At 47.9% G+C, this 27,080-nt stretch overlaps 1 protein-coding gene across 2 annotated transcripts in view; it reads left to right on the plus strand.

The window, feature by feature from the left end:
• The first annotated feature begins 1,688 nt into the window (after positions 1-1,688).
• The window catches only part of CAMK1D (calcium/calmodulin dependent protein kinase ID), a 426,399-nt gene continuing 401,007 nt past the window's right edge, over positions 1,689-27,080 (plus strand). The window contains exons 1-2 of one of the 2 annotated variants that reach the window (XM_080810382.1): positions 1,697-2,186; positions 6,743-6,837. Coding sequence is in view for 1 of the 2 variants with exons in the window: in XM_080810380.1 (XP_080666506.1) it covers positions 2,095-2,186 (92 nt within the window). In the remaining variant the exon portion in view is untranslated. Of the gene's footprint in view, positions 2,187-6,742; positions 6,838-27,080 lie in introns of both variants that reach the window. The other variant, XM_080810380.1, reaches the window with a different exon arrangement.

Below are 27,080 nucleotides of genomic sequence, written 5' to 3' on the forward strand. Positions count from 1 at the left end.
GTTGAAAGAGGTGCTATTTGCCTTGTACTTTGTAATCTGTCCTGGAAGTTTCACTTACCCATTTAGTCTGTTTATAACAGCTGAGTAATACTGAATTTCCCCTGGAACAGCCTGGAGAGCCTTAAACTAACAGCCCCTGAAGACAGGAAACCAGCATGGAGGTGTGGAGGGATGGGCAGGTCGGGGTATCTTTTGACCTCCTTGGAGTTGGAGAAAGGCCTGGGTGGCGGGGGGTGGGGGAGGGCTGGCAGTGTCCGGACAGTGTCAGGAAGAGCACTGGGCCTGCATCCACTCTGTCAGACCCAGGAAGAAGATGCTGGGTGAAGTTTCCCTTTCAGGGAGTAGATTCCCCCTCTTCACAGTAAAATTGGAACAGTCCTGGGAAAATGGGGCAGGTGTCAACTAACAATCAAGAGACCAGGCTGTTTATTCAAGTCGAGAGAGGGGCCAGGGGCATTACAGGAGCAGGAGCCATAATCTGCATACAAGGAAAACTATTTTCTGAATCAAGAGGTAGTCCCTTCAGGTTGGGGACAGGGATCTGCACGTGGGTCCCCCTCTGACAGCTGGACATGGGAGAAGGCTGGGCAGTCAAAGAGCATCTCCGAGATGGGAGGCTAGAGGGAACCCCGGGTTCCTTTCTCTAGCCAGTAGGAAGGATGTTTCCAGGTACAAGCTGCGCCTCCGGGCACCCTACTAAGCCCACTGCAGGAAGGGCTAAGGAGGGGGCAGTGGAGTAGACCTTCACTTTTCACTAAGTCTCTGGGTTTCAGCAAGAGGAGAGGGGGAGAAACCAGGGGGTGCCGAATAGGAGCGAAGGGCGGCCAGGCCCGCTGGCAGTTCCAGTCTCGGGACCGAGGCCGCCCGAGAGGGTCACGGAACCCGTGCCGGGCGGTCCCCGAATCCACCCGCAGCCCGGGCGCCTAGTAACTCCGGGAGTCCAGCTCCCAAAAGGAAAAGGAGGCGGCGCCTGGCACGTCCTGCGCGTCCCCGGCCCCGAGGCTTCCAGGCTTTCTCTTCGCCACGAGGCCCCCTCCCCCGGCCAGAATTTGACGCGAGCGCCGATTTTGGTGCAATGCGAATTAGCTCTAGTCGCCGAGTCGGGAGGGACGGACAGGCTCCGGGAGCGCCAGAAGCGGGCGGGCACGGCGGGACCCGAGTCAACGCCCACCTCCGCCTGCATCCCCACCGCTCCTCCTGTCGCCATAACAACCGACCCCCGCCCGCCAGCTCCTCGCAGCCCCGGGACGCACCGGCCACTGGCCCGGGCGCTCGGGGAAAGCGCCCCCACCCTCGTCGCCTCGGATCCGGGCAACCTCGCATTCCCGCCCCCACCCCGCTGCTGCCAAGCACAACGCAGAGGCGCCCCCTCCCGCCGCCAAGTAGGAAAGCCCTCGCGCCCGGGAGACTTGACTACCGAATTAATAAAGCACCTGAAGGGGCTGGGGTCCTCCCGCGCGCGCCCCGGCGCCCTGCACCTGCCGAGGTCCCCCGCACCTGCCCTCTCCCGGGCTTCAGGGCGCGCGCCGCGGTCAGCCGACGGCGGTGCCCCGCGCCCCGTGTACAGTGCTCTCGGGGAGCAGGACATCCCCGAAGGCGGCAGCGCGCCGGAGGCGGGGAGGCGGGAGGCGGCCGGGGCGCGCGGGGAGGGCGGGGAGCCCGCGGGAGGAGGAGGAGGAGGTGGAGGGGGAGGAGAGAGAGGGAGCAGGGCGGGCGGCGCGGAGGGAGGAGAAGGGAGGCAAGAAAGTAGCAGAAAGTGAGGCTGGCAGCCGGCGGCGAAGGAGCGGGGCGAGCGGCGGCGGCGGCAGGAAGTCTGTGCCCGAGACGAGCAGAAATTAGAGCCAGGGAGGGACCGCGGCGGCGGCGAGAGTGAAAGAGGAAACTGCAGAAGAGGAAGCTCTGCCGCAGCACAAAGTCTCCTCCGGCTCCCGCGCCGAGCATCCCCGCGCGCCCGCCCCAGCCCTCCCGGACCGGCTCGCCGCCGCTGCCTGCACCCCTGTCGCCGGGCGCCCCCTCCTCAACGCGCCCACCCCGGCCCCACGCGCCCCGGCCGCGCCGCCTCGCCGCCCTCCGCACACGTCGCCCTCGTCTGCCATGGCCCGGGAGAACGGCGAGAGCAGCTCCTCCTGGAAAAAGCAAGCTGAAGACATAAAGAAGATTTTCGAGTTCAAGGAGACCCTCGGAACGTAAGTGGGGCTCCGGGAGAGAAGGGTGGAGGTACCAGCGGCCGTGGGTGCACAGGCAGCGCCTGCTGCCACCACCGCCGGCCACCGCGGCAGGAACCGACTGGTCGCCGCGTCCTCATTGTCGGGTTCTCGGCTCTGCGGAGCCCCCCGCGTGTCCAATGCCTGGGTCTGCATCCCTCGGGCGCGGGTGGGCACCGCTCCCTGGCCGGGGCGAGAGGAGCTCCGAGCTTTTGGGAGGACAGTCACCAGCAGGCGACTTTCCACTTCCCCTGACACCGCCACCCTCTCGACTTCTTTCTCCCCACGCGTGACTGTGGGCTGAGAATGGTGGATATGAGTGTTTACTGGCCGTGTGTGTTTACTCACCATGTGTATGGGCACACCGTGTGGATGAGAGATAGGGTCTCGAGAAAAGGGGGCTTCGGTCATTCCCTTTGCTGTCCTTCCATCGTGTGTTCTTACAGAATCGACATCTGCACGTACTAGGTGTAGGCAACACTTTGGATGCCACGCGATTATGGAAGGGAAGAATTTCGCAGTGTTCAGGGTCACGTGTGGGTAGAGCCTTCCCTGAGCGTGTGTCTATTTCACACAGGCTCAGCCACACACGCTGGCCTGCATGTCTCCAGGGAGGGTCTGTGAGTGTCTCTGTACAGGCGACTCCTCTCTCGGGCTGTCTTCAGTCCAAGTGTTGGTGGCTGCGTGGCAAGAAAGCTGAAACACTCAGAAGTCGGCATGAATGCCCCAAGCATGGGCTGCTCAGTTCAGCGACTGCTCTCTTTCTGCCCAGGAGTTGGGTTTTGTTTGTTTTGTTTTGAAGCGCCCCAGAATAGGTAGGGAGGCTGATAGTGAAAGACAATCAGGCACTGCTGGGTGAGTCTGAAGTTCAGGTTATTTTCTCCCCTCATGTGATCAGTATCTGCTGGTGATCAGTATCTGTCAGTGTATATATTCGCTCACACACACACATGTGCTATATGAACTGAACATTTTGTAGGGGTTTATGGAGGTGTTGATTAGGCTGGGAAGAGAAAGAGGAGGTGTTTGGTGAGATAAATCACTGTGTTCTTCCTTCTTCCCTTCCTTCCCTTTCCCCCCTTTCCTTGTTTTTGTGGTTGGTTTGCTTTCCCAGAATCACATTTTCCCACCCAGATTGTCTGCTGCCCCCTACTCAGGGTCCATGGTGGGTGGTCATTCATTTCCCTCACCCCCACCCCCTACATCTGCAGTGGATCTCCCAGGGCGAAGTTGTGAAGGCAGCATTCCCGGGAAGGCACCCTGGCAAGGCTGAGAATAGGGTCTCCCAGCCGTGTTGCTGCACTTTAGGGAGGGCACCTGTGGGTATAGACTTTCTACCTTTGTTGGGATGAAAACGGAAAGGACTTGACCTTTTTAATAGAGAGGGGTTTGGGACTGCCTCCCTCAGCATGGCCAGTTAGGGGGTGTGTTTTGGTCAAAACTTTTGAACGTTGCTATTGAGGTTTATTCAGATATGGGGTTTTGATGCTGGGATGCTCAAGTTACGAAGCAAGAAGCATGCCCTTGCTTGTCATCCTGAGACCGGTTATGTGGCTGCAGATGAGGGGATGGGAGAGAGTGGAGTCTCAGTGTGTGGGAATTCCTTCCTTTGTGTGGCACATCTCCACCTGAGCCCCTCACTCTGGTCCCCCTGCCTGCAGCCTCCAGGTGGGCAGAGACATCTCCCCCTAACCAACCTGCTTTTTCAGGAGAGCCCTGCAGCCTCCCCTCTGCCGCAGCCAGGCCTTCGAAGCTCAGTGAGCTGTGGCTTTATTGAATGGCTCCTGCTGTAGCAGGCGCTGTTTGGGGGTGACTGCGGGTGGTTTTCCCTCTGGGAAGGATGGGGATTTGCCTTCTGGAACCAGTGAGGCCAGTGGAGCTGTTGCGGAACAGTCTCTTGGACTCTGGTCAGGTGCCCGGTGAACTTGGGCATGGGTCTCTGTTGGGGTCCTGAAGCTTTGCCTTCTGCCTTGGAAATAATTCTTTGAAAAGAAGCTTCCCACTGAGGCCCTGTGGTGCTGGCATGGGTTCTAAAAGAGTCTAACACAAATAATTAAATGATCAAAATGTTTTCACTCAATGACAGAATAATAATAGTCATTATAGGTGACTTTCTTAAAGGAATACCAAGCATCAGGCATTGTTCTAAGTGCCTTACATGTATTTCACTCTCAGAATAAGCTTAGAAGGTGGGTTTTGCTGTTATTCCCAATTGGCAGATGGGAAAAATGAGGCAACGGAGAGATTAAGTGACTTGCCAAACACGAGCTAGTTCTAGGCAGAACTACTCGTCATGGTCCATATGGGGTAGAGCTAATTTGTGGCTTATGTAACAGCAAACGTTTTCTAATAATTTGATTTAACGTGAGTATTTGGAAAGCTAATTTTAACAGTAATGCAAAGAAAACATCATTGTGGTAACATTTCAAAGCTTTTGGAATATCCGCATTATTTTGTCTCCTTGAACTTCCCAGCAGTGGTCTGAAGTTCAGTAAGCTTGTTTCACCCAGGGCCAACCCCAGTGACCTTGGCCTGAGTCCAGATAGAGCGGTTGCTTCCAGTCTTGTCTGTGCAGATGTGGAGTCTGGACCCCTCTTCTGTCTGTAATGAAACCTAGTGTAAGACAAAGGCATCACTCAAGATTGGGATTCATTTCCAAGGTACTCTGAAGCTCCAAGTCATTTTGTTTGTCACACCTTCCCCACATGCCTTCAGGATCCTAAGGCAGGAAAGCCCTGCCAGGAGCCAGACTGTCATCTCACAGTGTTAAAATGCTTTTAAAATAAAGCATCGTAAAGGCTCAAGGAGCACACTTTGCCAAAATTTGTCATCTGATATCTAGCTGCCTGATTCAGGTACCTTTCCCTGCGGAGCTAGAACATTTACTGTTGAAGCCAGGGGGTTGAGTCATTTAGTTTGTGTGGTCAGAGGGGCCTTGCTGGAGGACGGGGGCCAAATGGGAGGGAAGGCGGGCCCAGGAGGGTGGGAAGGGGATGAAGGAAGCTAAGGACAGCATAGGCAAAAGGATCTGTCTTTGGGGTTTGGACCTGGGTTAGCTCATGTGCCTCTGAGTTGGGCCTCAGGAAAAACCTCCCAACCAGTGGGCTGCATGTAACTTACTTTGAAAGGGAATTCCAGAACCTGACCATAGCTCTGAATAAGGTGAACAATCTAATTACTAGTTAGTAATCAACGACATGTTTTCTGATCCTTGGCACACTGTGAGAGCAAATACATGTTGTGTAACAGCAAATTAGGGGTAGTGAACATTTCCTTTAGTGTATTTGCCAAGGCTCTTCAGATCGCCTCTATTGGAGATACCTTTCAGCGACGTCTGAAATTACAAAAAAATTGATAATTTGGCACTCGGAGTAGAATACGGATGGAAAGAAAGCTTTGGTGTGGTATCCAGGAAGTACCCCAGACTCACGGAAATCACTTCTGTAATTTCCACACCATAAAACCTTCTGAACAGAGAAGGCCTCAGTTCTTGGCATGACACAGATGATTGTCCCAATATACCTCCTTTCCTCTGGAGTATAGGAAATGGCATGTCCTAGAAAATAGATCATCTCTGCAGGGTGTGAATACATGGTTTTCTTATAGACTGAACATTTTACGGGGAAATAATTGCTGTCTGTAGGGGGCTGGGCTGGGCTTCGTGGAGAGTTTGAGCCTGGCTTCCAGGTCTGGCTCAGCCACTAATGGGTTCTGTGGCCTGCGGGCCTCTTGGTCAGTTGTCCACATTACCTTCTCCCTGTCTCAGCTTCCTCTTCTCTAAAATCAGGGGTGTGGGGCAGGGAAGGCAAGATGGTTTTCAAGTGCTCTTACAGCCCTGAGATTTTATGGCTCGACTGTGCAAGGAAACTACTCACTGGGGATCCTTACGAGCCTTCCACGTGTGCCTAGTGCCACTCATTTCTGTTTGGAGCGACATTGTTAGGCCCATGCTAGTAGCAGAGTGAAACAGTTCTGGACAGGATGTCTTATCCCACTTAATGTCCATAGCATAGTGCGGCCGCTTTTTCATTAAATGAGTGCCTGCTGGTGCTGCTTTAGTAAGAGTATAAATAGAAATATCCATGGGGCAAGCATGGTCTTTTCCCACTCGTATCATACTTACACTCCTTATTCTGAAATTGCTCAGTAAATACACCTGTTGAGGACACAGATGATTGGTTTATTTGGAAGCCCCAGGGGAAAACACACTCAACAGTGCTTTTTGGGGATGTAGGCAGTGGGGCGGGAGAGGGGTAGAATGCAAAGCTGCTTCAGGTGGTTTGTATATTTGACTGGCTGATTTAATAGTATTTATTCTGAGATTATTCAGATTTTTAGAGTCTGCGTGAAACATTTGAAAGAATATCACCAAGCGGACCATGGTGGCAGAAGCCCCTAGATTTCTCCCTGAGTGTATCCCAGCTGTGATATTTGTTAGGAGTTTGTATTTCTCAGCTCTCTTGTTTGGGGGGGGTCAGGATATAAATTCAGCCTCTCATACATTTCAAGATATCTACTGAGCATCTACTATATTCTAGGCACTGTGGGGCATAGCTGCAAACAAACAACCAAAAAATGCCCGCCCTCTTGGAGCTTACCTTCTGGTAGGAGAACCAGGAAATGAAGAAGATAAGTAAGTAAAATGTAGAGTATGGTGCCTCGTACACACGTGAGGGGGAAGATCCAAGTAGGGAAGGGGGATTTTGTGGAGTGGGGTGATGGCTGCTTGAAGCCGGGTAGTCAAGGATGGCCTCACTGAGCAGCTGATATTTGAGTACCATCTAAAGGAGCCCTGGAACATCTGAAGGCAGAATGTTCCCATAAGAGGGGGCAGCAAGAGCTGAGGGCCTGGCGGGAAGCTTGTTTGCTGTTCCAAGAGGCACGTGTGGCTGGAAGTGGGTGGTCAAGGGTGGAAGGTGGGAGCTGAGCTAAGAGAGCGAGGAATTGGAGGGGGCAAGGCAGAGGGAAGATCAGACTCATGCATGACCTTTTTAGACCATTGTCGAAACTTTGCCTTTGTGCTGAGAGATGTGGGAGACATTGGAGGATTTTGAGCAGAGGAGAACCTTGATCTGATTCAGGTGTTTCCATCATCGCTATACTTGTGGTATTGAGGATGGACCCGCGGGCTCTGGGGCAGAAGTGAGGAGACCAGCTTGGGAGCCATTGCAATGATCCAGGTGAGAGACAGGTGGTTTAGAAGGAGGAAGTAGCTACGGAGGTGATGAGAAGTGATTGGATCCTGGATATTTTTGGAAGAGACAGCAGAAAAGAATTGTTGTGGTTGGACGTGAGATTCTCCAAGGCTTTGGGGTTGGAAGAATCGTGCCATTGGATGGTTTTGGTCAGTTTATGCAAGGATTTTCTGAGTGTCTGCTCCATCCCTGCTCTGGGAGGATCTTGGAAACAGTTTAGCAGGTAAGCTCACATTTGGGCTTCTAGGCCCCCCTCATGAGTGACTCCTGCATTTCAAGGTGAATTTCCTTTCCTCTGAGTTTATGTCTGGAGAGGGCTTTTGAAATGCCTCCTCCTTGGTCACAGAGGGAAGGTGTGATAGGCTGGATATTTTAGCTTCTAGAAGAATTGCTTAATTTTCTGTGAAAATGCTGGGGTTTCCCTTAGAACTATCAATGGGAAGAGCTAGCTCACCTTGACAGGTGGGCCTATAACTCTTCTCTCTCTATACGTGTGCGTGTGTGTGTGTATTTATATTTATATCTCTTATAACTCTATCCTATAACCTGTAACTCTCTCACTTAATTTGGCGATTTAAAGCCCAAACATTCCGTGAAAAATAATAAACATGAGCATTCTTGCTGCTCCTTTCTTTGACAGGATGTTTTGTATTTGGAGAGGAAAAGCCAAACGTTTTTCTTGATTGGGAAAAAGATAACAAACACTGGTCTTATTGATTAGTGCAGCGGGATTTGGGAAGTTACGGTTTGGGTAGAGAGCTTGTTCCAGAAGGGGCTAATAAGGACTACGTCTCAAGCAAAAATTTCTGGTTCAAACGTGGCCACTGAATGGACAATGATTAGACTTGGTAGGTAGACATTTGTGTTCCCTCAGGGGAGGATTTTAGGGGTTAATTTGTTGAGTTTTTCTTTGGCTGGGTCTCCATAAATCCCTTTAATCTTTCCCTTCCTCAAATAAATCTCCTGCAATCTCTCTTCTTCTCCTCCTCTCTCCTCTGGGAAAGCTTAGGCATTGGTCCAGTGGCGGACTGTCACATTGCTGATCAACTTGCACCCACAGTGGTAAACCTCCAACCTCACATCTCCAATCCTTACCAGATTTCCCAGAAATCACCAGGGAGTCCACAGCCCCCTGGGGACCCATATTTTTAATTGAAGAAGGAACTGCCTTCTGGGTGGCCAGCAGGAAGCCTAGTGTCCTAGTCAGTTGCCCTGAGTTTCTTTTCTGGCTCAAGATGGTCAGTCCAATGTGTACGTAGCTAAAACAGAAGGATATGTAGACTCTGGGAGAGATGTTATCCTATTCTTTGTCAGTTCATGTTGGTTATGCCCCTTTGACATTCTTTGGTGCAGGAAACCACTTTTTCCTTGGGTTAGCTATCACGAGATCCTGCTTGATTTCTAAGAAAATGTTTATTATCCAGTAAACGGCTTATTTAGGTTCCAGTCAGATCAAGGCTAACTTCTAAATGGATGCCACTGGCCAAGTTCATTCAGTGGCACACCGAGTTCATTCCATGTCTCTAGTGATCAGCTCTGTGTCTTGTGCTGTTTTTCCTAGTTATTTCAGGGTTCAGAAACAGGGATTCTGTCTTCTGGGTAACACCAAATCTTGAGGATAAGCATTGAAAATAGCATATTTGCTGAGGCCAGGTAGGAGAGGCCTCAGGAGGCCTTGACCCTTAACGGAAAGGTGGCTCCAGCTGAACCATTCCAACTGTGTGCTTCTGGAGAGGTTCCTCAATCTTTCTGAGTTAAGATGGGGATGGAAGTTGTTGCCTTGTGGGATTCTTGTAAGGATTCAATGATGTATAGGAGGTGCCTGGCACATAATTGGGATTAAGTAAACGGTAGCTGTCATCAACTCTAGTTGCTTTCAGCGGCTGTGGTTGAGGGGGACCGCCTATGGAAATTCAGGGCTAGGACCATGGGGAAGAACATGTCAGGATCTGTTGGAAACTGATTTTTGGAAGCTCTTGTTGCACATATGCAGAATGGTGCCTATTTGACCTCCCCCACTCCCCTGCCCAAATTGATTTCAGAAACTATCAACAAGTCTTCAGTCAGCCATGGATGTTTCATTGCTGGGTGTTTTGCACAGCACTATAGTGAGTAGCTATATGTATAGGCTCTGAGGTCACTAGGACCTGAGTGCGAATCCTGGTCCACTGCTTCTCAAATTATTGAGAATTTCATTTTGGGCAAATTATTTGGCCATTCTCAGCCTCATGTCCATAAAACAGGAGAAGACCAGCACTTAATCTCGGGGCTGTAGGGAGGATTTAAGGAGAGCCCATGAAAACTACTCAATACAGTGTATGGCCCATGAATGTGTTCTCAGGAAATGCTCGTTCCCTCTCATTAGCCCCCGTGGTGCTGGAACACAGCTCCTCAGAGGCCATTTGCACAGATCTGGGGGTCCATGGAGCCATTCGGCATTTGCTCGCCCCAGGAGGATTATTAGTTTGTAGAGTGCTAGCATTAACCCAGAGACTCCGCCTGAAACATCCTCCGGGCCAGCTCCTGTGCTGGAGTGACCTAGTTCACTGTGTATCACAGGCTCATTCCTTCCTCTGGTTATCTCATCAGCTTTGTCTCTGCACCTCTCCCTGCAGCCTGAGCTGGGGCTTTTGTTTTGTTTTGTTTTAGCCTGTCCCTGTCTGCGTCAGCTTGTGCAACAGTTCTCTGAGCAGTTTCTGTCTTCCCAAACAGCACACAGGTCTCTGTGGCTCTGCCTCGGCTTCAACGTGCTTTTCCTTTCTGAGAATGGTTACCGGGTGTCAGCTTCGTTTCTCAGTGAATAGAAGGTTCTGATGTGAGGGCTTAAGTACTTTATTTGCCGTATGACAAAACATCGTGGAGTTTTGTAGTTTAAAGCTGGTATGTCCTGAATTGATTTTAGTGGCAAGAGCATTTAAGAAATGGCAGCGTGCCTGTGAGTACACCACATAGGCACGTGTAACAATTTATTTAAAAATATCTTTATGGGGGATTGCTGTGGGGGCGTGGGATAAGATTTCAAAATTTTCATTTCCCAGGTCTCAGGATACAGGCGTTGACAGTTGGGGTGCGAATATCCGCCGCATTAGGCCAGATCCCTTGTCTTGATCTCTCCACGTTAGCCCTTTTAATGGCCGAAGTCTGGGGTGACAATTTATTGGGACCTCTGTAATAGAGTGAGCAGGGGAAGAAAAGGTTCTGACATTTCTACGTGACAGAGGACCTCCCTGTCTGTCATGACCCGTGACGCCCATCAGTGCAATTGCCTTTACACCAAATGGAATTGGGTGCTGTAACTGGAACCCTCAAGGTTTTCAGTACAGCCTCCGAAGTCCCTGATATTCAAGTGACCCTTTTGCCTGCCTACTCCCACAACTCTGTGCCCTCTAATACTAAGACCCACAGTATTGTGGGGGAAAAGACACCCACACAAAAAACAAAGCCCCAAAGTCCCAAAGCCCCAAATCTTCTGTAGTGTTAGAAAACTTGTGGGTAGAGGGAGGAGAGTGGGAGGTCTGGCAGAGGGTTGGAGTGGCAGGCATCTCGCAGGGCTGGTGCCCCTGCCCCCAGGTGTCCTTCTGTCTCTGGGCTGCCACTTCTTTTTTTTTTTTTTTAAGATTTTATTTATTTATTTGACAGAGAGAGAGATCACAAGTAGGCAGAGAGGCAGGCGGGGCGAGGGGGGTTGGGAAGCAGGCTCCTCGCCGAGCGGAGAGCCTGATGCGGGGCTCAGTCACAGGACCCTGAGATCATGACCTGAGCCAAAGACAGAGGCTTAACCCACTGAGCCACCCAGGCACCCCAGGCTGCCACTTCTTTAGCCTTGATAGGAATGGCCACTTGAAAGTTGCCTTGAAACATGGGAAGATATGAACGCCTTGAAACAGGTTGAGGGCCCTGCCATTTAGGACGTAAGCAGTTTTGAAGGAAGTGCTTTTTCTCTGATGCTTAACTGAAAAGAATTCATGTTTGAATGTAAGGCAGGAGGGAGATAGGTTAATTGTGGTCTTGGGACTCTGATGGGTTGCAACCTGGGAAGTGGAGGGCCGAGTGAGCCCACTGGGGAACCATGGCAAAGCTGGGTGCTTGCTGGCCTGGGGTCTCCAAGTGGGGGGTGTCCTGGTGCGGCCTCTGTGTCTCCCTCATCCCTTCTCCCAGGACTAGGCCGGGACTGTTAGCACTGTGATCCAGCTATGTCAGTGACCCCAAAGTTCATCTAGACTGGAGTAGGGTCCTAGGTGACCCCAAAATATTTCATTTGTTTAAGAAAAATATGCCTTGAAAAAGCTTGTAACGAACATTTGGAGCAGACCTTGCATAAAAGTTGGGGACAGCATGTATCTGATAATATGTGCAAGAATGATATTGCTTGTGGGTTCTTTCTGCCTCTATTAGCCTGGTCAGCAAAGATGGAGTTTGTGGTCTGGGTAAGGATAAAAAAAGAACATGGGCTTCTTGTGGTCCTTTTGGCTCCTCTCACAACTGGGATATAATAATAAGACGTGTGTGTGTGTGTGTGTGTGTGTGTGTGTGTGTGTTTAACTTTGGTAAAAAATACATAACTGAAAAGTTACCATCCTAAACCATTTTTAAATGTACGGGTCAGTGGCATGGAGGATGCTCATGGTGCCATGTGACCATCACCACCGTCCATCTCCAGAACTTTCTCGTTCTCCCCAAACTGAAACTCAGAGCCGTGTGACCGTCACCACCATCCATCTCCAGAACTTTCTCATCCCCTCAAACTGAAACTCTGTCCCCATTACACACTAACTCCCCAGTCCACCCTCTCCCCAAGTCCTTGACAATCACCATTCTACTTCCTGTCTTTATGAATTTGACTGCTGTAGGTGCCTCATGGAAGTGAAGTCACAAAATATTTGTCCTTTTGTGACTGGCTTATTTTACTTGGGATAATATCCTCGAGGCATGTACCAGAACTTCCTTCTTTTTCTTTTTTGTCCTCCTTGCTTTTTAAGGTAGAATAATATTCTCCGGTGTGTCTATACCCCACCACGTTTATTCATTCATTTGTTGGTGCACACTTGGAGTTATTTCTGCCTTTGGCTGTCGTGAATAATGCTGCATGGACGTGGGGGTACCCGTATGTTTTAAGTCCTGGCTTTCATTTCTCTTGGGTGTGTACCCAGAAGTAATGTTGCTGGATCATATGGTAATTCTCTGCTGAAATTTTGGGAGGGCCGCCATCTTGTTTTTCCCAGCCATGTGGTGTTTGGCTGTTTGCAAAATGTTTTTACCCCCATGATTCAGTTATGGCCCTCACTTTACAGATAAGGAAATGGAGGTTCAGAGAGGTCAAATGACTCACGGGAAAATGCTGCTGAGCGGCAATGGGAGTGGGATGGGGTCTAAGTGTCTTCTGACTCCCCAGTTCAGTGCTCTTTCTCCTGTGTCACACAGCTTACAAGCTGGTTAATGGGGTTGATGCAAATAGGGAATATTAAAGAATGAAGGAGAAATGCCTCCACTTCTGTGGACGTGTTATGGTATGGTGAGGAGATGGGTTCCAATTCGTAACGACTGCTGATTTCCATGGTATAAATACTCCCGCATGGAACGGTTTCAAGCTGCCCATGGTTTAACAACCTACTGCAGAATTCTTGCATCAGGCTCTCATGAGCAGGTATGAGGTGACTCCAGCATACTTCTAAAGGAAGTAGAGGTCAGGAGACTGGAGTTGAGGCCTAGCTCCGTCACTTGAGAGCTGTGGAACCGTGATCTTATCCTCTCTATGTCTTGATTACCTTGTTTGTTAAATGGGATAATTATACCTGAATTACACCTGCTTACGTTACAGACCTGTTTTAAGTCCCAAATGAGATAAGGCATGTGTAGTAAGGCCTTATACAAATAGAAGGTATTATTATGTTATGAAGATTATAGCTTTAAAAGTATTCCTTTCTCGTAAATGTTAGTATCACATACACTCTTTGAAACCTAGCTATCATCTTTTTTTTTTTTTTTAAGATTTTATTTATTTATTTGACAGACAGAGACCACAAGTAGGCAGAAAGGCAGGCAGAGAGAGAGGAAGGGAATCAGGCTCCCTTCTGAGCAGAGAGCCTGATGCCGGGCTTGATCCCAGGACTCTGAAATCACGACCCGAGCCGAAGGCAGAGGCTTTAACCCACTGAGTCACCCAGGTGCCCCCCTAGCTATCATCTTTTGGGCATTGTTCCCATAGGAGTTGGGCTGTGTGTCAGCCTTGACTCTGGAAGCATCAATAAAAACTAGAGTTTCATGGTATAGTTTAACTGGCTCTATTCAGATGTTTGTTGTTTGCATTCTTAGTGTTTAAGTGATTCGTACATTAAGAAAAACTAAAAAAAAAAAAAAAATCATGAAAGTAACATGTCATCCTAGCAGAGAATTTGAAAAATTTGGAAGAGTACAATAAGGAAGGCAATAAGAATTGACTTGTTGTTTGGGTGGGTCCTGGGTAGTCAGTTTCTCTAGAGGGTAGGGAGCTCTCAGGAGAGGCCTCAAAGGTCAGCTGTTGAGGCTACAGTCAGGCTGTGGTTATTTACTGGTTTCCATAAAAGTATTTTAGTATTTTACCATCTTGGTTGATTGAACCACTGTGCACGGGTTGGGTATCTGCTCTGGGTACAGACGTGGTGGTCTTTGTTGAGTACTGTGGGTTTCTGACTACTTGCTTTCGGTTTGTGGGGGGTGGGGGTGAGGGTCTTGTTAGGGTTATTGTCATGTTCCCATCTCTACCCTCATCAGCACCTCTAAACGTGTACAGAGTCTGAAGTGGGACAGAACCTGGTGCCAACAGGAGGACCTCCTCAAGAGACATCTGGTAGCCTAGTTAAATGTGTGGGAAGAAAGAGGTAAAACTATATCCAAGTGTTCCTGACTCTCCCTGGTTGGGGTGGGACAGGAGAACCTGGCTTCAGGCACTTCACTTATAAAATAAATAGTGTTTGCTATAGACTGAATGTTTTTATCCCCCCTCCCCCAAATTCATATGTTGAAACCTAACCCCCAGTGTGGGATATTAGGAGGTGGAGCCTTTGGAAGGTGAATAGGTCATGGAAGTGAAGGCCTATGATGGAATTAGTACCCTTTGGTAAAAGAGACCCCAGGGAGCTCTAGGGCCCTTCCACCATGTGAGGACACAATTAGAAGGTGGTCTTCTGTGAACCAGGAAGCGGGCCTTCACCAGACACCAAATCTGCCAGCAGCCCTGTCTTGGACTTCCAGTCTCCAGGACTGTGAGAAGTCAGTTTCATTGTGTCTCAGCCGCTCAGCCCATGACATTCTGGTATGGTAGCTGGGAGGGCCTAAGACACTTGCACACGAAGTTCTGCCTACTACCAAAGTGCTCACACCCAAAACCTTCAAGCCAGCCTCTTTGGAACATAATATTCATGATCAACTCATTCTTGCACTCAGAAGCTGAAGTCTTTCTAACTCCTGCATGGATACTGGCCAGGCCAGCTCTCTTATCAGTGGGCTGCCCGAGGTCCCACAGTTAGTCTGGACTGCATCCAGAGCTTCGGTGTCCTGGTGTCCCTGAGGAGGGTGACAGTGAATGTTCAGAGGCACTGTCCCATCACCATCAATGTAATGACAAGCAGAGAAGAAACGGTCCATATTAGAGATTTCTTACTTCAGCCATTGTTACGCTCCTGTATCCCCATTAATTCACTTTGTAGGTGCAAAATGAGCTCCCGACAGTGCATTTGGCTCCAGAGAGAATTCAGAGCCATGAACAGTGAGTGCCGTTGGCCACTGCCCACCTGCTGCCATGCTGTGGCTCCTAGGGCGTGCGTCCCCAAGTAGGTGAGGGGGAGCTGCATTCAGAGATCTGAGAGCACAGTAGGGGCTCCTGTGGCCCCTACAGGGTCTTGTAGGCAAAGACCCGCATTGGGAGCCCAAGTGGAGGCTTTCCCACATGTTGGCAGAGCAGGTGTCACACACAGGGAGGACCTGGCTCAGACGGGACACCTACATGGTTCATCAATGTTTGCCGAATAAATGAATGGGTAAATGAAATAAAAGGAGCACGGGCTTCCATTAGATTAAGGAAGTTCAAGTCCTAACTGTGCCATTTATGAACAACGAGACCTTGAGCAAATTACATGATCTTTCTGAGCTTCTGTTTTCTCGTATTTAAGTGGGAATAATAGTACCAACATTTCCAGCTGATTGTGGGCTTTCATTATAAAAAAAAAATAGGGGTTACAATGCATGCTACATATTATAGGTGCTAAATAAAGGGACAATGGCTTGAATTTTAAGCAAATAGGTGTTAGACCCCATCATGTGATTTAAACTTCACTGAAAAGGTCTCTTTTCAGGAGTCTCATGAGAGATTCATTCTTTGGCTTAAAGCGTTTTCTTAAGTATAAGAAATTAAACAGTAACAGCCACGTATAGGTCAGTAGGAAAGAGTTTATGTTTCGTTAGAATGAGTTTGGAGAGTGAGATAGGAAAATGATCTTAAAAACCGCAGGGCCTGGACTAGAATTAAGGGGTGGGAGTCATGTGGACGATGCCAGAGAGGAGATTGGAGGCTGTGAAGTCAGCCAGACTCACAAGCATTCATTCAGCAAACAGCTTGTGAATATTGGCCATGTGAGATAAGTACCATGATGGCCTGGTAGCTATTCTATCTCTGTGGCCTGTGATGACCACTGTCCGTGAGCCTGATAGTCAAGTGGAGGCCGGGAGGAAGGACAGTCTGGTTTGTTTCCTGTTTGGGGGGATCACCCTTGCAGCCACCCCTCTGTGGCTCACAGTGCTCAGGCCACGGAAGGGCAATGCCTGCTGTCCATGGAAGGCCCTGCCTTGGCTGATTAGGCTCCCAGGCAGGGTTCTAATGGGGGTGTGGACTCAGCAGCCTCTGAGTCTTGGGATCCAGTGACTTCTTTCTCCCCAGCCCTGACCCCCACCCCAGGTATTCCTGGTGGCCATTCTCTCTTGTAGGAATTCTTGAATGTAACCTCACCCTGGGATTGTAGAAGTGGTCCAGATAAAAATGCAAGGGCCGGGGCGCCTGAGTGGCTCAGTGGGTTGAAGCCTCTGCCTTTGGCTCAGGTCATGATCCCAGGGTCCTGGGATCAAGCCCCGCTTCGGGCTCTCTGCTCAGCAGGGAGCCTGCTTCCTCCTCTCTCTGCCTGCTTCTCTGCGATCTCCGTCTGTCAAATAAATAAATAAAATCTTAAAAAAAAAAAAAATGCAAGGGTCTCTAAAAATCTTGGTTAACCCTGAAGGTCCTAAGAGCTGAGTGTCCTTTGGAAGCTTCTCAGGAAGTTGGAGTTTGGGGCCTGCTCTTTAGCTCCCAGCATGGCCTGTGGGGTTATTGTCGAGACTGATGCGAACCCTGCAGAAAACCGTGGGTTCACTGAATACTGAGTAAACTGGGCTCATCTTTACAAACCCAGTCTTCCCTCTAGGAGTGAGGGATGCTGAATTAGTTCTGGGATAGAAATTTGAATGGGTGTGTCTGGTCAAAGCCACCTGGGAGTGAGCCTTCATTTATTCCTCTTGGTGGGACTTCAGATAAGGGTTTTGAGAATTGCGAGACTGATTCCACATTTTTTTGTTTTTTAAAAAGTTCATTGGATATTAGAGATTGAGAATCTGGTGCCAGGCACTGAGGAGGTGCTGGTAAACAAAATGTGTGTGGGTTCTTGTCCCCAGGGAACTTTTTGGGAAGACAGACAAATATACATGTAATTGCAATTCAGTGGGATAGAGCTACAGCAGGGGGTATATGATGTGGAAGCTGAGAAGAGGGGTACTGTGCTGGCAGTGGGGTCAGAGACAGAGAGTTGGGCTTCTTGAAAGTTCTAAGTCAGAAGGGAAAATGATCTAGCATTCCTCAGTAAGTATTTAATGAGCTCTTGCTTCATGCCATAGAGAATACTGGCTTCCGTAAGACAAAGGAACATAGAGGTTTTTTTTGTTTTTTGTTTTTTTAAGATTTTATTTATTTATTTGACAGAGAGAGATCACAAGTAGGCAGAGAGGCAGTCAGAGAGAGAGGCGGAAGCAGACTTCCTGCTGAGCAGAGAGCCCGATGCGGGGCTCGATCCCAGGGCCCTGAGACCATAACCTGAGCCAAAGGCAGAGCTTTAACCTACTGAGCCACCCAGGTGCCCCGGAACATAGAGTTTTAATAATAATGTTAGCAGACATTTACTGAGTCCTTACTCTGTGCCATGGATGGTAGTACTTCATGTGAATTTTCACGTGAATTTTCACATTAAATCCACACAGCATGCAATAAAATAGATACTATTATCACCATTTTAGAGATGAGGAAATTAAGGCCCAGAGAGGTTAAACAACTTGGCCAAGGTCACACAGAACTAACCATATGGAAGAATTGGGATTTGAACTTAGGTTACCTGCTCCGGGCCAAAGCCAGAGCTCTTAACCATCACCCTGAAGGGGCTTTCCTTTTACATTTTGCTCCCTGAATTCTTAGAGAAAATTGGACATGTGCCCATATGCCCACTGTGCAAAGCAACCTATGGTGATAGAAACATGGTACTGAGTGTTTGAGGGGTTCCAAGGGAAGGGAAGCAATAGATGGAGACCAGTCATAAGAGCTGGTCATGGGATCGTTTTTCTAGTAAACCTTCTCCAATGACCCGCTTCCCAGATGGCTGTCATGTCTTCGTTTAACACATGGCTGCTGCTGCACCAGCAGGGGCTTCAGTGACAAAAGTGAGGTGTGGTCTCCCATGTCCCACAGGTACGCAGACGTATTCCAGTCTCCGTGCCCTGCTCCTGTGGTGTCTCCTGTTTCCAGCACCTACCTGTCTGTTCTCCAGGGCTCTGCTGCGGTGCGGTCGCTTCCTCCCAGTGTCCTTAGACATAAGCAGCCCGCTGGGGGCTCCTCTCCTCTGTTCTTCAGTCCCAGACTCACCCCACTGAGGGTCGATTGTTCCAGGTTTTTCCTTTTGTAAGAGTTTTCTCCATCGGCACCAGAAGCTCTTTGAGAGAAGGGGCCATCTCCCACCCGCGGTGTCCCCTGAATCGCCCCCAGTACCTTGCACGCTGAGCAACACATGCAGTTTGTTTGGTTCCGTTTTTAAAAATCCCGTAGTCATGAAGTTGTCTCCATAGCTGCTCAGGAAGCTTGCTTTTCTAAATGTTTTTTTTACGGATAAGCTCTTCAGAATGTTCCGTCCCCTTTTTCTTCATCTGGATTTCATCTCTAGATCGTCTCCGCTTTTCCACTTGTGGATTACTCACTCAGTGGATTAGCTGGGGTGAAATTTTAATCTGTGTGGGTTTGCCCTGCTTCCCCCCTCAGCCTGTTGGCAGGCTCTTTCTGTCGGCTGCCATCAGGACTGCTCTCGGGGAAAGAAAACTAGTTGTCAGTCCCCCCCAAACAAGAGTTTTCCTCAGTAGGATGATCCAAAACGAAATATAAATGATGTTTGGCTCGTGACACCCTTCTGTCAGTTGGGTACCACAGTTGGCTGTGTCCCGTGGTGTCCTTTTAAATACTATTTCTGGTACTTTCCTTCTTGAGATATCCCACCTCACGCATGGCTTGTTGTGGTCTTGAGATTCCTCATGGAAGCAACACGTACTTGGCTTTTTCATTGCTTCCCTTGCACATTGGGCCTTTAATGGCTTTGTGACTTTTTTCTGCATGCCAGTGTGTGTAAAAGCCAAGGATGATCCCTTGGCTGCAGTTACCAAGTGCAGCATTTTTCTTCAGAAGATGTGATGTCTGTGGAACCGTGGATGGGATGAAAAATTTCTGGGCATGTACGGTAGCATTTGCTGATGTTTTCCCTTCAGAATTTATCAAGCCCTTTGTCTCAATGTCCCAGATGTATTCCCTTTGAGGTAAAAATTTTCCTTGTTCTCAGTACCTTGACCAAAACTTCTGAGTGAAAAAAAAAAAAAAAAGATTTTTTTTCCCCCTCTTTTGTCAACACCTATAATCTGGATGTATTAGATTTTCTGAGGAGGTTTCCAAGACTGGCGTTAGTGTGAAGGCATAGAGGTGGTTTGAAAAAAGAATAATGACTAACGTACTTCAGTATCTGCTAGGCATGGGATACTCCCCTAGACACCTGACCAGTTCATGGGTCATTTAATTTGTCCATGACCCTGTGTATTAAGTACTCTTTGACAGTTGAGGAGAACTGACTGACCCCAGGTCCCATGATGCGTAAGTCACAAGACAGGGATAGACCCTAGATCTGTCTGAAGAAGCTCTGGAAGGCTGTGCCTGTCTCACAACCGGGCTGACTGAGGTGGCGCAGGCTTCTAGAACCAGGGTGTATCCTACGAATCTGCACCACTGGCAGGAGACTTGTGCATTTCTGTGTCATAACAGTGGTTCCTGGGTCTCTAGATCTTTGCCGTTCTCTATGGGTGCACTGGAGGCCTTGCCTTTGGTGCCCGAGAGGAGACTGGGACTTGGGCTGTATGACTTGGTTTATGTTCATCAGAAACCTCTGTGCTGAGAGAGGACGGGGCCTCAGGACTAGTTTGCAGGTTAAGGATCCATTTTGTTACTGGGTTGCCATTTCTGTACCAGGAAGAACATCATTTTTTTTTTTTTTTAAGATTTTGTTTATTTATTTGACACAGAGAGAGAGATCACAAGTAGGCAGAGAGGCAGACAGAGAGAGGGAGAGAATCAGGCTCCCTGCTGAGTAGAGAGCCCGATGAAGGGCTCCATCCCAGGACCCTGAGATCATGACCTGAGCTGAAGGCAGAGACTTAACCCACTGAGCCACCCAGGCGCCTGAAGAACGTCATTTTTTAACACACCCGGAGGATCCTGAGATTTCAAATCAGACCATTTGGAAAAGAAAAAAAAATGTGCAAAATACTCATCATTTATAGCTTAGGTATCCATTAGCAAAAGGTCATGCACTATTCAGGCAGATATCCAGAAATTCAGATCAAGTCTGACTTATTTTCTGAAATGGTTAGTAAAACGTGCACAGGAGTGTGATTTCTATCCTTATCCCTCCTGTTTGAGCTGGTGTTGAGCTGCTTACTTGGTGGCTTATCGAACGAGTAGGGAACAGATATTGTTACAGTGGTGACTCCCAGCTCAGTGTTCTTTTTTCACTGAAACGTTTTAAAATTGTTTTTGTTCTGATCACACTAAAATAATTATTGCCCTTTTCTTGTTACAAAGTATTTTAAGTGCTTTTCAAAAGTTTAGTAGATCAGATTTACTTTTTCTCAGGGCTTGGTAATTAAACAGAATCATTATTAGCTGTGCAATAAAGGCCACATCATATATGATGTGCCTTAAATGGTTTCTTTATATTGTCACTAATCAGAACATACCAGGAGAGAGACAATAGAAATATTAAAAAGTTTTGAACACCTGCTCTATTAAGGAAGACTTGCCAGTGTGACGTGCAACGTTACTCATTGTTTCTCTTCAGGATCTGTTTGGAAATCTGTTTCTCTAATGATTTATAAGCAGGATGACCTTTTCCCGCTGTTACAGGCAACATCTTTGCATAAAGAAACACTTGAAGCTGTACTGAGTTCATATCCAGAGATATCAGGAGCCAAGCTGTTTCACGTTCCCGTTTGAGGTTCTGATTTTGCCTGGGTTTCATTCTGGAGAAAGTGTCTGACACATACAGCTGAGCTCACAGGCCATTTCACAGCCTCATTCCTCATTAGGCCTCATTCCTTTGGATTCCGGAGTGACCTCTGGGGTCCTGGATGCCGATGCCCTCTGGGGCCAGCTTCACAGTGACACAGGGTCCCATGTTCCTCTAATGCATTTCTCCCTCTGTCTTGGAATTCTTAGTATTTTTTGAAGAAGGATTCCTGCCCCCCTCCCCCAATATTACACTAGGTTTTGCAAGTTACAGGGCTGGTATGATCCTTTTAATTAGAAGACTTTCCCCTCCAACCTTCCAGCATGATGTCAAAGGGATTTTACTGATTGATTAAACTTTTCTTAGGGTTAGTGGTTAAAAAAGTTTATTGAACACTGAAGGTGTTGGATATAATGGATTTTTTAAAAAAACAACTTTACTTAAGTTGTAAACTTAAACACAGAAAATTGGATTCTGAATCTGTGACACTTCCAAGGTCTCTTGATCAAAGGGCAGCAGTAGGCAGGGAAGCCAACACAAGGTCTAATCTAGGTTATTTTATTCCCGTACATCACCCAGACAGAGGAAGGGAAAGCCTGATCAGTTTTGCTCTGGACCTCACCTCCCTGCACCAAGAGATCTCCAAGAGTCCTTTGGGCTTATTGTTGGGACCTCTGCTAACCTTCTCAATTTCTCGCATCACTAGAAGCCTGTGAGTGATTTTTTCCAAACTGCACGTGCTTCCCATCCAGCCAATGACATTTAGAGCAGGTGGTAAAGACCTGGGAGCCATTTGAACTGGGACCACCGAAGCAGGTCAGGAGCTGAATGTCTAAGTTCAAAATTTTCACCTGCAAATGCCCCCCCGCCCTTACACATTGGCAACTCTAGTACCACCTCCATTAACAAAATCCCCATGCTGAATCGTGAAATCCATTATGACCCTGTCGAAGGTGCTTCCTTTGTATCCTGTTGGAACCCTACCTTTTCTGTGACCAAAAAGAAGGAGAGTTGGAGTGATGTTGACAGGTCATCATATCCCTTTCCAGTTTACCACAACTTGAGCCAAGGGACTCACCTGAATTCTCCAGTGCAGAACTGCCTAAAATTCTTGGCCATCTTAGGCACAACATCTGCAAAGAACTTGATCTTCATGCCGCCAACTTCCTGGCTGCCGATGCTGACATCAAAGCATGATGGATCTTATAAGTAGGTCATGGTCTGTGGATGGGGGTACAGTCCTCCTGAGGCCTGACTCCTGGCTCTCCCCCTCACCAGCCACGTGTGTGTGGAACGCTGAGCCTCTATCATTTCTAAAATGGAGATAACAATGGCACACATTGTCTAAGATTGCTAAGAGGTTTTGGTGAGATGAAGTGCAGAAATTTGTTCTTTTCTTGGTTTTGTTTCTGCATAATGCTTGGTATATATTAAATGCTCAATAAATGTTAGCTGAAGCCACTTCATTTTGGGCCCATTTCTGCAACTTTGGTTCACAGCCAGATAGGACACCTTTAACTCCTAGTTTGACAGCTCTCAAAACTGTGTCATAAAGCGAATGGATCAGCATAAATCTTTTAGAACTTTAAAAGAAGGGGAAAAAAAGGGGGAGTATTTTGAAATGTTATCCTTGCATATAAAGGGCAGGGATTGCTAAGTTTCCTTGTAACTGATAAGTCAATGTGTAGCCAGAAATAATATTTGGAGGGTCAAACTGAAAAGAGATAAGAATATAGTTCATCACAGGGGCCTGCACGCCTGTGCACGTGCATGCATGCACACACACACACACCCCTAGTATATTATAGGCCCTATGGACACAAAAACGAAGAGGTCACAACCGGTCCTTTCTTCAAGGAGTTCTTAGAAGGTGCATTTTTATGATATTTGTTACATGGTTCCACAGAGCTGGAAAAAGGGAGGCATTTGCTCCTGCGGTTTCTTCTCTGAAGTTACAGTTCATGGGCCACGCACCTGTGGTGTCGTAGGGCTGGCATTGCAAGGAATCATGGGAGAGGGGTGCAAAAGAGAACAAGTAGTGATTGGCCTGGGTGACTGTGAGTGGGGGTGGGCTGGGAGCAGGGTGGAGAGGAGGCCGATTCAATTCCAGACCAGGTGAAACCCTTTTCTCCTCAGCCCTGGTGTTGTAATACTGTTCCAGCTGCCAATTAAGCGGATACATGGTTTCAAGTATGAGATAAAAGTTCCTAATCCTGCGAGGTTTCAGGCGCACTTATGGCCCATTTTATGTTGTAATTATTCAGTCTGACAACAGAAAGGAGGCTGAACAGTCCTTCCTTTTATGAAGCAGATAACATAATGGCACTTCTGCTTTTCATGTGATGATTGCTTTTATCAAATGGATTGATTTTTATCACGGTGCACGCCAATCAACATACCTTTATAGAGCCTTTCTCACCTAAGGTAAGGCTCCCATATTCAGTAACGATCTGATCGGTTAGTCGGTCATTTGCCGAGCTCTTTCGGTTTAAAATGAACAGCTGGAGGTTCAGATGAAAACAATGGGAAGCATATCCCTGCGTGAAGTAGCTGGTGCATTTTAGGAATGTCTTCCATTTTGATTTAGTCGAAGGCCTTCTCTTCTCTTTAGACTTAGGGAAATAAAAAGGAGGTGGAAATGGAGAGAACGAGCTGTACCTTCAAAATAACTGTAAAAGGAGGTCGCTTTTGTACGTGCGTGAGCACCAGCAGTGGACTGGGCACCACGCGAAACCACAGAGTTGATGCTATGCCCTGCCCGGTGTGTTTGCCCCCCGACGAGGGCCCCTGGGATCTGCACCTGCGGTTTTCCAAGAGAAATCCTGGGTGGCATGTCTTACAAGGGAAGTAAGAAGAATGTGAAACACGTGTCACTGTATTGTGAAACATGTCATCTGTCAGGTTCCTCTGGAAACGGGGCTCAGCGAGGGTTTGTACCACGTGGTCCTCACGTGGCCTTGAGCAGATGTCGGGACATTATGGATTTTTCAAGCCACAGACTGTTGACTCTGGCGCGGGCCTTGTGAACATCTTGTTCTTTGATCAGATTGAGGGAACAGAGGCCTGGGGTGGTGGTGGGCCTTCCCCGGGGCCACGCCACGAAAGAGGGGGCAGATTCAGTGTAAATAATGGGGGCTTTTGTGGGCATGGCTTCTTCTGTGATGGCAGGGGGATTACAAATGCTCAAGCTCTTGAGGGGACAGATGTGCATGTAGGTTCTCCTTTGAGAGGAATGAACAGGATTGCAAAATGCTGCCTTCTTGTCCTGCTTCTGATTCCTTATCAAACTCTCAGGTAGACCGAGGAGCACAGTCTTTGGGAGCCCCTGTCCTCACTGCTGTGAGCATTTAGTCAACCGACAGAGGCCAAGTTCTCAGCACAGCCCTGCCTCCCAGGGAGCACTCCATCACCGTGAGCTGTGGCTGTCAAGAACTAGGCGACATGGGTGAGCGCAGGTGGCTCTGAAGCTGGCCTTGTTTTCTGTGCTTTATTAGCGGGTGGCCTTCATCCTTTGGTGCCAGCAGCGTGGCTCTCCTGCCTGAGGGGGCTGCTTTCATTTCAGGAAACCAAGTGCAGGAGCCCCCATCTGCTAAATGATTGTTGGATTTATTTCTGTCATTGCTTGATGATTTTTAGTGGTTGATGAATGGTTTTCTGGGGCTGACATTGCTAATTAGGAGACAGTCCTCTGTGTGTGTGTGTGTGTATGTGTGTGTGGACATGTTTTTGCAAAGAATAGATATTTGATACTGCTTAATTAAGTTTTGTGTTGTCTTCTGGAAAGCCGGCGGCTCTGCTAAGCCCAGCACCTGAGCCCTGGGAGGCGTCCAGCCTTGACCCTGGAGGGAGTGTCCGCTGAGTTTCTCGAACAAGTCCCTCTCCCAGCAATTGCTATGCTGCAGATGGATCTCTGCTCCCTCATTTCTCCCCTGCTTGCCAGCGGGGTGCTAACCTTCCTGAGACAGGAGCTTTGGTCAGGTGCAGACAGTTTTCACAGCTAGAAAAATATATTGTCTTTCGACTCATTCTCAAGCTTTCAAAGAGGACAGAGTGGACCTCTCAGGATTGATTAGAGTCACAGTCTGAGTTTTTGGAAGGCGGTGGGGTAGCGCACATACAGACGTGGCCCGGGTTCACCTTCACAGTGCTGGGCAGTTCTCATCATCTTGTTAATTGGATGGTTTCAGATGGGCCAATTAGCCGGTGTCAGGAGCCTGCTAAAATGGGAGAAATGGGGAGTTTGGCAAGTGCCGTTGCTGATTAGTTTTCAGAGTGCAGACATGGCTTTTCTGGGGACTTGGGGACATAAGGTAAAGCTTTCAGCTCACCAGTTTTTTTCCTATGCAACCCTTTAAAGAAGAGCAGGCAAACATTGACTGCATTAGCTCATAATTGGAATTTAGTAGTGAAAACCGTGATTTAGAATGTGTGCCGAATCAGTGCTGGCATTGTCAGCCTGAACCCTGCACCTTCTGTCCCTACAATACTGTATAATGAGAATGCACATAAAGCTCTGATAGTGTGTATTACACTTATTCCAGGTTCTAAACTGCTTGTGGATGAGTCTGACACGCCTCTTGGGAACTTGCATGGGATCTCGCCCATGAAATACTTAGAAAAGAAAGGGAAGATGTAGCTGTCTACCAGAATACAGATGCAAAAAAACCCAACCAAACAAACAAAAAACCTAACACTGTTTTTTTTTTTTTAAGATTTTATTTATTTATTTGTCAGAGAGAGAGAGAGAGAGAGAGAGCGAGCACAGGCAGACAGAGTGGCAGAGGGAGAAGCAGGCTCCCCGCGGAGCAAGGAGCCCGATGTGGGACTCGATCCCAGGACGCTGGGATCATGACCTGAGCCGAAGGCAGCCGCTTAACCAACTGAGCCACCCAGGCGTCCCCCTAACACTGTTTTGAAGGATTTTTCAGCCCCAGAAGCTTGAAAACCAGAAATTATAATGGATCAGACTACTCCATCTCCTGAACACTTTAGTGAAGAAATGCTTCTGTTATCAGTAATAATAGCACCTACTGTGTTCCAGGCACTTGGTGAAAAGCGTGTCATGTAATCTTCACAACATTCCTGCAAGGTTACCCTTTAAAAATTTTTAAGAGTTGACACAGAGAGGATAAGTAACTTGCACAAAGATGTACAGCTAGGAATGGGAAGGCCTGAGATTTGAAGCCATGCCTCTTCAAGCCCAGATTCCCCACCCCCGTCCGAACCTCTGAATTTGTATCCCAGCTAACCAAGATGTTGCTGTGATATAATTTGCTTAGGGGTCAAAGCAGATAATCTCACTTCCAGAGTGTAGTTTTTGATCTGAAGTATTTGGTGTGACTAAATAATCAAATTAAGTAACTGTCAAATCCCTCTTTGTTCTAGGATTTACAGATTCAAATACAATTAGAATAGATTTTCCCCCCATTTTTTTTTTTTTAAAGGTACTGTGAAGAGCCTTTTGTGGTAGAACTAATTTTGGTGGGTAGGACAATGAGAACTCAGGGAACACTGAAGCATGAAAACTGACACAGAATTTCAGAACAGGCTCAGAATGAAGTCTTATTTTGACTAGTGAATTGAGTGACTGACAACTCAGGGAAATGTCAAAATGACTTTATCTTAATGCCCACTGCTTGGGCTTTATATCCGCGAGTGTTTATTTTGCCAGACACAGGCTTTGGATTTCATTAAATCCGTCCATTTCAAGTCTCCTTGAACTTCATATCCACCTGAGATTTCCTTTTAATATGTCATTTCCCCTTTCTGACCTATTATAAGTACAAAGGATGTTGAAATTGTGTTAGAGAAATAAATATTGAGGAAACTGAACAATGGGAAATGGGCATATTTAGGACTTTTATGAAGGGATAGAACACTGAAATAACCTTTGTACCTTCCCACAAAAATTACAGCTAAGAATTCTATTCCCAGAGCTAACATCATACTTAATGGTAAAAGAATGAATGCTTTCTTCTCAGATCAAGAACAAAGCAAGGTGTCAGCTCTCACCAGTTCTATTCAACATTGTACTGGAGGTTCTGGACTGGATAGTTAGGCAAGAAAACCCCAAAACAGACAAAAAAACCCCAACAAAATCA

Source organism: Martes martes, assembly GCF_963455335.1.
Source record: "Martes martes genome assembly, chromosome: 8".
NCBI lineage: Eukaryota > Metazoa > Chordata > Mammalia > Carnivora > Mustelidae > Martes > Martes martes.